The 13,337-nt window shown below is 40.8% G+C and overlaps 1 protein-coding gene across 2 annotated transcripts; it reads right to left on the bottom strand.

Annotated features, from left to right (window-relative positions):
* Positions 1 to 1,040: 1,040 nt before the first annotated feature.
* Positions 1,041 to 11,136, bottom strand: LOC119489976 (histone-lysine N-methyltransferase SUV39H1-like). Of its 2 annotated transcripts, none has more exons than XM_037773055.1 (6): positions 10,984 to 11,136; positions 10,076 to 10,221; positions 5,596 to 6,255; positions 2,446 to 2,592; positions 1,906 to 2,035; positions 1,041 to 1,354 (listed from the first exon to the last, which is right to left on the bottom strand). In XM_037773055.1, exons 1-6 carry the CDS (start codon positions 11,027 to 11,029, stop codon positions 1,221 to 1,223), a joined length of 1,263 nt encoding a protein of 420 aa, XP_037628983.1. In that variant the 5' UTR covers positions 11,030 to 11,136; the 3' UTR covers positions 1,041 to 1,220. The 2 variants fall into 2 exon arrangements, with proteins under 2 accessions (XP_037628983.1, XP_037628984.1); XM_037773056.1 differs by lacking the exon at positions 10,984 to 11,136 and adding an exon at positions 10,763 to 10,921.
* Between the last annotated feature and the right edge of the window lie 2,201 nt (positions 11,137 to 13,337).

Genomic DNA, 13,337 nt, shown 5'->3' with positions numbered 1-13,337 from the left:
TCAGACTTCCTTTTAGTGATGGGGCTTTTTTTTCCCCACATCTAAGCTTTTAAATTGGTGAGCACAGTGTTTTCACTGGTAGAAATGACTGGTAGGAATGGTAAAAAAAAAAAAAGCCCCAGTTGTAATAAACCAGAATTATCATTTAACAGGGATGAAAAGGCCTGGGCAAATACCCGTGTCATGTAATTGTAGATCACATTTTAGAGCATGGAAAAAGCAACCACAGAATATGTTTTACTCAAAAAGTAAATAGGCCGTTCATTCTTGTACTGCTACTATACACGCTCACTGATCTAGCTTAATAGAAATATGTTTAAAATCATTGGAATTAAAGCTGAAGTAGGCGACATTGGCGCAAATATGATTAAAAAAAGTTATTTTTATAAAACGGTTGCTATATCGTGACAGTAGTACATGAAACAGGTGCCCCTAACGGCATCTGCAAGATTTTAGAGACCGGAGGAATACAAGCAGTCAGAGCTGATCTGAAGTCTGCTGTCCAGCTGCTGTCTATGAGAGCCGGCTGTCAATCACTCTCGAACTCCGACCAAACGGTCAAACTAGGCAGCGCTGATCAAATATGAATCAATATTATGTTACTGTAATGTCTATTTCTCACTTCAAATTTTTCAGAATCATCTTGTAGTGTACTGTTTAGCTGTAAAATGAGAACGTTTGTGACGCCGCCGCCATTGTGAATTCTGGTGAAGGAACGCAAAGTTCCGGTCACATGATCAGAGCACAGCCAATAGGAACGCTCTCTCTCTGAAATGACCTGTGATTGGTCAAAGTCTCCTGTCATGGGCTAGATTTTCTAAAGCCTGAAAACAGAGCCATGATGAGGAGCAGAAGTCTAGTTTTCTCTCAGAACACTTGAATTACAATATGCTGAAAGGTTATTATGGAATTTTTGCCCAAGATGCCAAAAATATACTGACTACTGCCACTTTAAGCCCTCAAATAATCCACTGATGCAGCCTTCAATTCACTGGAAACCAAGAAGCTCTACATTCTGTTGGAATACATCATAGATTTGATTTGATTTGATTGGGGGTTTTCATCTCGGAAGGGTTTGTCATGTTCACATATAAAAAGTTGATGGTGAATTTAAGCTTTCATAAAAGATAAAAAAGAAAATAAAAAAAATTATATACAAATCTGTACAATTTTGTCCATCTTTGCACAGATGACAGTGTTGCATTCCCAGTAGTCCTTTGTCAGAACAGGTATTTTCGACACGAGTCCGATCCACACCGACACTCCACTCGAATCCTCTTCTTCGGAGAGCTGGGGAGCCCCGCTACACTGAAACTGGAGTCCATTTTGGTGCTCTCTGTGTCGACTGGATCAACTGGAAAGAAACAGAAGTCGGGTTGGAGGGGGTCTCGGTTGATAATCCGGCAACTTAACTTTTGGTTTTCGCTTTTCTGATCTGATCCGATCTAATCAGCTTGAACACACGTTGGAAATCATCAAAACAATTTTGAATATTTAGCGTCTATTTGGCAGCGATTTTGAAAAATGGCCATACCTCCCAGGGGCAAAATATGCAGTGCCCCGATATCTATATCTTTTCATAACATATAAACCTACGTCTGTGCCAAATGCACAATTATTATGAATATTTCAGCTTAGCTGCCCCACTGTAAGCTTTAGACCGAGTTTAGTATCTCCCCTAAATTTAGAATTAATATGAAACTGCTTCACAATCTTCCCTGGTAAATACAAGCAGAGGGCAGGGTCTCAGCAGATATAGACACCGCCACACACTTCTGGATGATTGAGAGGGATTACTTTTGTATGAGTCTAGACGTTGTTTTTTTTTAAGGAAAATGCTGTATATTATACCTTTGAAGCCAGCTGTTGTGCCAACTTTAAATCTGCTCAATCAATGACACTTACTTTGCATCTTGTAGTCGAAGGTGAGCTCCTCTCCTGCCCGAATAGCCCGCGTTGAAAATAAAGCTATTCTTGGGAGCCTCTCGTCGATGTTGTTGATGAACACATTATATACCTGAAGGTTGGGGTTACACTGCAAAAAGAACACAACTTGGTGTCAGGAGCTTTTCAAATTATGGTTTAAAATAGGAGCTGTGCACACACTGCAAGTTACATGTTCAACAAGTCACCGCACGTTTATTCCTTTGTTTTACATTGTGCTGCAGAGAGACTTATGGATCATTTTCAAGACACTAAAGATGCCAGGGATATGATTTATCCACATATACCGTTCATACATACACCGATCAGCCATAACATAAAGACCACTGATTGTATTGGTGATTGTATGCATCAAAGGGTTAAATCTAGCATTTATGAAGTGCTTAGAGGATATTTTAAAATAGCGCGTTATACAGTATATTGTGTATCGCGATATAGCCTAAAAATATTGCGATATTATTTTTAGGCCATATCGCCCAGCCCTTGTTTGAAGATACTCACACTGTGGTTCACAAAGTGGGAGATGTTGCCTTGGTGAGCCGCGTCCACCGTGTACACGTCCTCCACATAGTCCAGGTCAAACAGGTACGTAGAACCTTGGCGGTCGTACACATGACCCCTCCTCTCCGCTTCATCTGTCGTGATGATCTGGAGGAAACGAGACAGGACATTACTGGAACAAAAGCCTCACTCATTTTTGGATCCAACACACAATTATTATATTTATTAAAAATAACAAAACAATAAACAAAAACTTAAATACCCACTGTGGGTATTTACTGGAAGTATCATTATCAGCACGCACAAGCTCAGCCGCAAAAAATTATTTCAATTCTCAAAAAACTGATGTTGACCACCATTGCTAAAGAGAAGGAAAGTGGCATCAGCACTGGCCAAACATGGACAATGAGTGACTGGACAAGTAGAAGCCTCTGTGCAATCTAATAGACGAGCCCTGCATTAAATCCTACCTTTGTTTAACTCAGTGGATTCAGTTTTTGTTGACAGTGTCAGAGAGGTGTCATATTTGTTAGCGGTAGTGTTGTATTGGATACATTGTGGTAAATGGACTTGCATTTATATAGCGCTTCTCTAGTCTTCCATCCACTTAAAGCGTTTTACACTACATGTCAGCATTCACCCGATCACACACACACATTCCTACACGGATGGCAGAGGCTGCCATGCAAGGTGTCAACCTGCTCATCATTAGGATCTAATCAAAACACTCATTCACACACACCGATGGCACAGCCTTCGGGAGCAATTTGGGGCTATGTGTCTTGCTCGAGGACACTTCGACATGTGGACAGGAGGAGCTGCGATCGAACCGCCGACCTTCCGCTTGGTGGACGACCTGCTCTACCTCTGAGCCACAGCCGCATTAAAAAGGCAAGAGTGAGCATGGCTCACATACCCCCGCTCACTGCTTGACCCCTACTAAAGTAGGGCCAACGGTTTTGCCCTTTTGGAACTAATGGCATTAATGGGCATTAACTAATTAACTAATGGGCACCCTGGACTTCTAACCCCCAAAAGGCGCAACTAGACCACACTGTCAACCATCATACCAAATTTGAAGTTCCTAAGTTAAATAGTTTCTGAGTTCTTCTCCGAAAACGAAAGTGTGACACGCGAACGTACGGAATTTCTAGTGTTTTTTCCCATCGTTTATAAGCATGGGGTAAAAAAAAAAAAAAAAATGTTAGAAACACCTTTCAATGTAATGCCTTGAAATACAACCATGCTTCTCTAAATGACTAGTAATGAAAATAATACTTCGGATTTGTTTAATCATCTTTAAAAAGGGGAATTTATCAGCCAACGAAACTGACATCATGAAACAGAAAATGCTTCAAAGCTTAAATTATTGATACGATACTGAGTCAAATTTAACTGGAAGACTACGACAGAAACCGCCATGAAACGATTAACTAGAATGAGGACTCATCTCTGTTGAAAGCTGTTGCAACTGCAGAAACACCCAGTCCACTCGCCAGTGTACATCGACGTCACATAAGGAAGCTTGTTTTATCTCATAAACAATATTAAAATGAGTACAGACATCAGCTTGCAGGGAGCACAAAAACCCGCCAACATCCAAGTTTAATTTTGGCCAGTCATCAAGTTACTCACAGGATTAACGTTAGCGTTATTTAGAGCCATCTTATATGACCTCCCGCTGGTGACAATTGTCATTTTCACTCACATAAGATGTGAAATGCTGCACTGTAAAGCCCAGCTGTCATTAAGGAGAGCAGCGCTGCAACACCAGCCGGCTGAAGTGACGGAACACAGTAGAGTTCAGTAAAGAAAGGACAGATAGATATCTAAGATCTACTGGATAGATCCTACGCTGGGTTCGGCTTAGGACATCTCTGGTAGACGAGTTGGAAATCACAGTGATGACAACAATTTATCTGTGCCCAGGTGTTAAGCTCGCTGGAAGCAAAATGAATGCTTTGAATTGAAACATTGAAGACACAGTGAAGCTCATTTTCTCTGAATGAAAAACGAACGCGTAATATAAAAAGCACCTGTGTTTAAAGCCGCCCTCGTCAAGTGGATTGATAAGGCCTGGTCACGGAATGCCCCGAAAATGAAACTTTATCGATCCTCGACCGGCTCTGCAGCACCGCAGCCTCTGCAGCACACGCAAACCGGTGCCCGTCTCCCTCCGTGCTTTTTTTAATTATAAAACTCATTCGCTTATAGTGATCAATTTGACCTGGACAGGCTCACCATAAGCTGTAGTTCCCTCAAACAATGTATAACGAAGATGAGCATCAGAGGGGATTTAGAAGTGGGTGACCGACTGAACCAGAGTCTGTGATTGTTGGAAAGACTAACCGAGATGGTTTTGGTGAGTTGTATTTTGTTTCTGTTGAGTTTGACTGGAGTGTGTTTTATGATGCTCCGCAGCAAGAACAGCTGATCTCCCAGCTGAAACTACAGCAGCGGGGGGAAGGGATGTGCGCCCCGTGCAACAAACACACCTAATGTAGGCCTACAGCTACATGTTGCAAAAGTTACTTAAGGGAAAAAAAAAAAATAATCTTTTTAATGTAAAAGAAGGTTATATGAAAAAGTTGTTTCATAAATTTGTGTGATTGAATCGGTACATAATTTCATAATCGGTGCATCCCTGACAATTTTTAAATGATGTGTGGTTTACCTGTTCACATGCTGCTAAAATGCAGACAAAGTGATCAAGCAGCTCTACCACATCAATTCTGTAATATCAATAACTGTAATTGCTGGCTACTGTATATTTGGTGCACTCTGCACACGTCTCACTGATGATAATGAAGCATGATGGGGCATGTTTTGACATACCAACAGCAAACAAAAAAAGGACTGCAGTATATAACAATCCATCAACAAACAAGGATTGGCTTCAGACAGCTGCAGTAGTCATAAAACAAAACAGTGAGCCTGCAATATCATTTTAACATGACATTGTTTCAGCTGATAGCATAAATGTAATGTTTGTTGTCTTGTGACAGTTCATGTAAACTTCAGGATAGTCTAGTGTGTTCTAATTTATTACTTAAGATGGCTTTTTCATGATTGAAAGCTGTATTAAGCCAAAAGGTTTTAAAAAAATGACAGGACAGAATGACTTGAAAGCTGTTTCTGACCAGGTCTTACCTCTCCCACGTACTCCATGATGAATGTGTTCTTCTTGATATGCTGCAGTGCGCGGACGCCCCATCCCCGGCCGTTCTCGGTCTTAAAGATGCACAGGTCGAACTGGATGCCCTTCTGCACCACTCTGTTAGGACAGTCGGTGCAACAGCTGCATCGGGTGTTACACTCGTATATGGGCTGTCCTGCTCGGATCCGGACCTGCCCCCTGTCGTTGTAGGCCATGCGGTGCAGGGAGGCCCCGGGGCAGCAGCCATTCACCGGCTCCTCTAAACAGTTCTTACACTCGCAGCCCACAGCCATCTCATCTAACACGATGCCCTGACCCACTTTGTAGTTGTTGATGTAGGTGAAGTTTTTTGGAGGGCCCTCAAAGTCCACTTCGTTCCTGACAAAAATGCGACCCGGGTGATTGCGTGTCTGGTTCAAATGGGCCTCCCAGCGCTGCAGACGCTGACGGAGTTTGGCTTTTTGGACCAGGAATGAGGCAACTTCCTTATCCAGTTTTTTAGGGGTGGCGCGTCTTTTGTGGCGCCTCAGCTCCTGATCCAGGTCCAGGTGGAACTGCTTCATCAGTTTGGCGCATTTGAGGTTCCTCTTGGGTTCCCAGGTGTTATCGGACTCTGGGAAGGTCTTCCACTTTACCAGGTAGAACACCTCCTCCTGAAACACACAACTTCTATTAGAAACTATCCTGCTCCGGAGCGGGTAAGGTTCCAGATAACAGATCAACTCGTATAAAAGCACCGCCTACTGACCAATCAGAGCTCGGTGCGTGGATTGCATGATAATATTACACAAATAAGAAGTTTAAGTCATAAACTAGGCTAAAAACATTCACACACCACCGGAGTCGGGGACGCAGCTGAAAGAAGGTTGAAATAATCACACACGCCACATTGTTGTCAAAGAGCGTAATGAAGTCTATTCATTCATGCTACTCTGAAAGCTGACCCATCTAGCCGACTATATCGGACTTTTCAGGCCGTTAAATTAAAAAATCTGTTCATTTACGCATTCACACATCTGTATTTTTTCTTTTGCCAGCTGTCCTTCCTGCAATTGCGTTAATTTTAGCCTGGATTATGTGTTTAACTTCTTCGTATGTCTAATATTGTAGTTCGTAAAACGTGCCGCTCTGCAGACAGTAGTCTTGTCCATGTTTGTGATTGGTCATATTCTGCAAACACCGCCCCTTTCATATGAACGCGCTCATAGTCAGATAGAGAAACCCTGGGGAGATTTACCGAGTTGATAAGCACCGTCGTAGGACCGTTTAGCGGGAGGTCGTTTGTTAGGGTTAGTGAAGCCAGATAACGAGAAGATACCCTGGGTATGTTGAACTTGCTTCGTAGTACAGGCCTCAGATGTTAGTGGTTTGACAACTCACAGCCCCCAACCATCATGCCAGGCTTAATGTTTACGATATGATTCCATTGATTCAAACTATTTGTATCACACAAAATCTTTTTCACCACCTAATAAATTCATTTTAGCCCTCTCAAGTACATGTTTACTTTAGTTTTGTCCAAAGAGTTCAGCAGCTAGTCTTTATTTATTTCAGTCCTCTGTGAGGGTGAGGGCTTTCCAATTTCAAACGTGTGGCCTTAAACCTCAAATGCACTTATCTCTCTGTGCCTGCTGAACATTTCCACCCTAAACATGTAGACCAGTTCATTTTCTTTCTGAAAAACCTCAAGATAAAGCACTTGCTAATCTGCACTATGAGAAAGGGATATGTGAAACTTTTGAACGACAGTTTGTGATCTCCTTCCACAACGCTTGACTGGGTCCAGGCAGATGTCTGAGAGGACTTCCTCTATATGTTTGAATGATCTTTCATGCTTTTAGGTTGTAGATTAAAGTCCACTTTACTAATAGATGCTATTTAGTATGATGGTTTTGTTTGCTGAAATATAAGGGATTGATACCACAGTATGAACGGAATGGCAAAATCTCTGACAGTTGTTGACAGAAGTATAATGTCTCACAGTATAGTAACCTTATTATTAGGAACAATTGAATTGTTATGTTAGAGAAACAGTATTTAACAGAGCGTACTCTGGGTTTGCAACACGTTCACAAATTGCCACTAAGCCCCTGAAAGTGTTTGTCTCTATAAAGCCATTTGGATTTCTGCAAGTCTCACTGAAAAAAAGAAAATTGTTGTGAGAAAGTATTTCAATTCTGCTGTCATGGTGGACTTAGATGACGACTGGCTTGTGCTCTATGTTGTAGTGTCAAATCAGACCACTCACACCACTGCCAAAGTGGAAGTGAAAAAAGGCAAACTGCATACACCACAGTCCGTTAGATCGAGACTTCCTGGTTCAATGTTGACCTGCCATATTTTCAATTTTATAATGCAATGGAGGATTCACAAATTCACTTTCATATAAGTAGTTCAGATATTATTTGTTGTGTTATAAGTTAGTAATATTAGTATTATAGAAGAAAGCCCAAAAGTATTCCATAAGCACCTCTGCATTTTAAAAGATACAGGGAAACCCAAATCTGTGATTTATTAAGGATTTGTTACAATTTATACCCTGCATCTGATAGCAGTCACTCCGTCAGCTACTGGTATCACAACATCCTCATCACAGCGCCTCTGAAACATTAGTGATGATGCTAGGATACGTCAGGTGACAAGATTCTGATATTCATCACCCTGAATATCCGGATTCACTTTTTTATCAGAGCTCGGTGCGTGGATTGTATGATAATATTACACAAATAAGAAGAAGTTTAAGTCATAAACCAGGCTAAAAACATTCACAAACCGCCGGAGTCGGGGACGCAGCTGAAAGAAGGCTGAAATAGTCATACACGCCACATTGTTGTCAAAGGGCGTAATGAAGTCTATTCATTCATTCTACTCTGAAAGCTTTTTATAATATCGCTGACCCATCTAGCCGACTATATCGGACTTTCCAGGTCGTTAAATTAAAAAATCTGTTCATTTACGCATTCACACATCGGTATTTTTTCTTTTGCCAGCTGTCCTTCCTGCAACTGTGTTAATTTTAGCCTGGATTATGTGTTTAACTTCACCCACATTAACTAACTGAGGGCATCTGAGACTGCATCAAATAGAACTAAATCTTTGTGCATATTTCTAATTCGTTTTTGGAGAAAAAGCGCTCAATGAACACATGACCGTTCTGCCAGGAGCAAAAGACACACAGAATGCACTGGAGACACCGTGGTGGCTGCCCCACACACTCTTTGTCTTCTCCAGGCAACTCCATCTGACACATCTTTACCTCACACATACGCAGACTGTGAAAATGAGGGAAACACTTACGGTGTTTATTGTTTCCTAAATGTTGAGTATCTGGTATCTGATTTTATCAACTGGATATGAGCGTATAAAGACTCTTAACAGATATGAAAGTGTGAGCCACGCAGTGTGCCTGTTCAGGATGCACCGATCAGACTTTTTCAGCCCCAAAACCGATAACAATACCTGGGCTTTGGGTATTGGCCGATACCGAGTACCGATCCGATACCAGAGTTAATTAATAAGCTATATGCCTCACTGTGTGGAAGTGACTGGGATCATTCTTTTATGTGTAAGGCAACATCAGGCTGAACTTAAACATTGCTTTCCTAACTTTGTAAAACAGAATGTGACAAATAAATACATATACAATTACTGAATTGTAATTTATTGGGCTGTCAATCGATTGAAATATTGAATCGGGATTAATAGCATGATAGTCCATGATTAATGGAAAAAATTTGTATCTGTTCAAAATGTACCATAAAGGGAGATTTGTCAAGTTTTTAATACTCTTGTCAACAAGTGGGCAAATATGCTGCTTTATGCAAATGTATGTGTATATATATATATATATATATATATATATCTTCACTCTTTTTTTAATACATTTCCAGGAAAATAATTAACAAAGTTAATTGATATGCATTATTACCATGTCTGCTGGTAAATAGATGATAATTTGCAAATAACTTCTTTGAAATTTCTTTAAAACTCTCTGAATCATGACATCAGCTACCAGGTTACATTTGTGTAGACAATAAGTCACACAATGGTGAGATTGTGCCTTATCAGAAGTGTCTTCTATTAGTTTTGGTTATGGAGGTAAATATTGGGGTAATTTAGCAGTAATTCCAAAGAAATTTCAAATAGGTAACTTGCTAATTATCACCTAATTACCTTGAAATTTGCGGACCTGTAAAATGAAGTGTTACCAAATATAGTCATGCATTAAGGTTACATGATATATTCCATAATTCTACGGTCTGGTACCGCTGACTCAGTGTTTACAATTTTAAAACCTAGATTTCAGAAGTGGGAGACAAAAAAAATGAGTGGCCGGTAGAAATGTTCAGTGACCTGCAACAGTGGTAGGAGAGGAAAAAGGTTAATTTCAGACCCTGCTGGCAATGTACCATGAAAGAGCAGAGCTTGTTAATAGTTAGTAAACAGTCATGTGTCATAATACTGATTATTTACCTTGACCCTCTTGTAGTCGCACAGGAACTCCACATCATACTCGTTGACGTTGGCTCTGTTCACCCCCAGCTGTGGACAGCAGAGTCTCTCTCTGCGACACAGGGCTTGCAGCTCATCCCAGGACATCTTCCACGGCACGCTGCAACCTGACACACAGCAAACTCCCTTTAAACTACAGAGTAACAATGCAGCGAGGCTACACACCAAACTCCAGCTAAAAGTCAGTGGATTTAAACCCACACTGCTCATTGCTGGAGGTGCAAAGCAATATCACACGACTATTAACATTGTGTGGATGCGTGGGTTCATTCTGCATAACGCCATCACCCAGTGAGGAGCGCTTTATCTCAATACAAATCACATTTTCATAATGATAACTGCACTTTTTTACAGGTCAGTGTATGGTGATCCGGAGACCAAATCGACACTGAGACCAGAACCAATCTTTGGTATAAGAATCGCCTCACGGAAACACCAAATGATCAGCCAGAAACACACACATTGACTTCCATTTAAACGCATGGCGCGTTAAACTTATGGACAGTTTTGCCCGCTAACGTAAAACCACGCAGCCCTGTCGTAAAACACCACGCTTTAAACTAACTAACTAAATGCTTTTTAAATAGATAGCATGTTTCTAAGACTAGTCAAAGTTAATCTGAATGCACAAGCGGAGCATTTACTCACATAGGAGGCTGAATTAGACTGGAAGTACTCGGGATAAGTAACTTCCTACTAGAGTCGCGGTAGTGATCAACACCACCGCGCTCACTCACGTTACGTGCACGAGAGGACAAGAAGGCGTATGTGACGTCTTTAAAGGGTTTACGATGATACCTGAACAAATAGCAAAACTAAACACACACATGTAATGAAATATAAAGTCATATGTAGTCTCCATGAGTTACCTTTCAAATTTTCCGCCATGTTTTGCACACAGCCGCCAAAATACATGAAGCTACTCTGCTGGGGAGGATCCTGCTGCGGAGGAGACGGTAGCGGCCGCTGATTGGCTGAGCGTCATGTAGCAGCTTTCTGATTGGCTGAGCGTCATGTTGCAGCTCTCTGATTGGTTGAGATGTAGTCAGGAGGGTTGGTCGGAAGAGACGTCTTACGAAGCTGGTTGGATTCACTAAACAAGTTAGGAAGCCTCCGTAGTGACGGTGGTCTGCCTGCTGGCTGCATGGCCGGCTGTTGTTTGTTGTTAAAGTGGTAACATGGTGGCAGGCTTTGAGTAGGCACATCATGTAGACACAACTAGCACAACATAGCACAGTTCCTCATTAATAGATGAACATTCAACACTAGCGTAGAGCTGAATGCGTCGCTCATCCTGTTGAAATTTAAGCCCCTTTAAATGTCACAATCCTGCGGAGCCCCCTAGACCTCCTAGGACAGGGGTCAACAACCTTTACTATCAAAAGAGACATTTTAGGCAAAGAAAATTTAAATAAATCTGTCTTGAGCTGCAAAACATTTAAGCATTGTGATGAAGTTAACAAAGCCTATAGTCTAAGTATATAGTATATAAGTCTAATGCAGTGAGGGCCAATGTGCAAATGTACTACGGAGTATTAGGGCCACATTGAGGGGAAAAACATCTGAGATTTACAGAATAAAGTCATAACTTAACAAGAAAAAAGCTGTAATATTACGAGAATAAAGTCATAAATTAAAGAGAAAAAAAGTCGTAATATTACGAGAATAAAGTCATAACTTTACAAGAAAAAAGTCATAATATAACGAGAATAAAGTCATAAATTTACGAGAAAAAAAGAAAATAATATGTAAAATTACTACTACTTCGTTCTCATATTACGACTTTTTTTCTCTTAAACTTCTGACTTTATTTTCATAATATTATGAATTTATTCTCGAAGTCTCTGATTTTTTTTTTTCCCCCAATGTGGCCCTAATACTCCGCCGTACCGTCGTACCATAGACCTACAACAATGATAAATAAAAATGAAAATGTAAACAAAAAACAGTTATTCAATTCCATTTTTAAAAATCCACAGGGAGCCACTGGAGAGGAGCTAAAGAGCTGCATGTGGCTCCTAGGAGAACATTTTTATGAACTCATTCACTCAAGTTAGTTAGTCTTAATTAGTTTAAAAAGTATAATCAGGACGAGACCATTGATGTGTGAAGTGATTTTGGTGGTACTACACTGCATAATACTGAAGTTATTGAATATTTTTCCCATTAAAAATTCAAAAGAATTATGCAAAAGCATATTTTTCCGAACTAAGTATTGCAGTACAACTATGAGGAGATCATTGATGTGTGAATTCATTTTGGTGGTACTACACTGTATAATACTGAAGATATGGAATAGTTCTCTCTTTTCGGCGTTGCATTTTGTAGACGGCCCCTGACCACTCGTCTCTCAGCCAGCTGCGCATAGAGACCAAGGTTATGTGTTATGTGTTGATTCAAATTAGGTTGTAGCTCGTTGTCTACCTTACTATGGTTAGAAAGAGCCGCTGTTTGTGTTTACAATGTTTCTGTTATGAGTTATTGATCCAGGAAGTTTGTTTTTAAGAGTGACCCCTGGCACCCAGGAGTTTGACATCACAATCTGCTGGCTTTGAACCCTTTGAGTTTCTGGACAAAGAAGGTCTCCAGAACCTCCCGACCACTGCAGACCGGGAACATCCAACAAGAGCTGCAGTTTTGGAGATGCTCTGACCCAGTCATCTACCCATCACAATTTGGCCCTTGTCAAAGTCGCTCACATCCTTACGCTTGCCCATTTTTTTCTGCTTCCAACACGAAGTTCAAAGTTCAAAATGTTCACTTGCTGCCTAATATATCCCTCCCACTGCCATGTGCCATTGTAACGAGATAACCAATGTTATTCACTTCGCCTGTCAGTGATCATAATGTTATGGCTGATCAGTGTATGTAGCCTATTAACCAGGTGAAGTGTAATTCCTGCACTGCAACACCTAAGAAATCAGTCAAAATCTCACTGCTATGCAAATCATTATTCAATGTAAATCTATCTCTTCTCTGTACACATCTTTCCTCAAAGGAGAGTACAAGACATGTGATTTACACATCAGATATGTATGCTGTAGCACATAAAACAAAGCTGTAATTACATTTCAGTTGGACTTTAAATGTAGAGCCTGTGTACAAACTGTCTACGCTTGGAGAAAAAAGAACCATCATTCATTTGGCAGATGCTTTCAGCCACAGTAGATCAAGGAGAAGTAATGTTGCAGGAACATGCAGCAAGGCAATTTATCTGTATATT

The sequence above is a fragment of the Sebastes umbrosus genome, chromosome 6 (genome assembly GCF_015220745.1).
Source record: "Sebastes umbrosus isolate fSebUmb1 chromosome 6, fSebUmb1.pri, whole genome shotgun sequence".
Taxonomy (NCBI): Eukaryota; Metazoa; Chordata; class Actinopteri; order Perciformes; family Sebastidae; genus Sebastes; species Sebastes umbrosus.
This window is presented reverse-complemented; position numbering and strand designations above follow the sequence as displayed.

Excerpts from the sequence above, each read along its gene's own strand:
- LOC119489976 (XM_037773055.1), bottom strand. The coding sequence starts at position 11,029 with ATGTATTTTGGCGGCTGTGTGCAAAACATGGCGGAAAATTTGAAAG. Across the intron at positions 6,256-10,075 it reads GCGACTACAAGAGGGTCAAG|GAGGAGGTGTTCTACCTGGT; the intron begins GTAAATAATCAG and ends TGTGTGTTTCAG. Across the intron at positions 1,355-1,905 it reads CTTCGACTACAAGATGCAAA|TTGATCCAGTCGACACAGAG; the intron begins GTAAGTGTCATT and ends GTTTCTTTCCAG.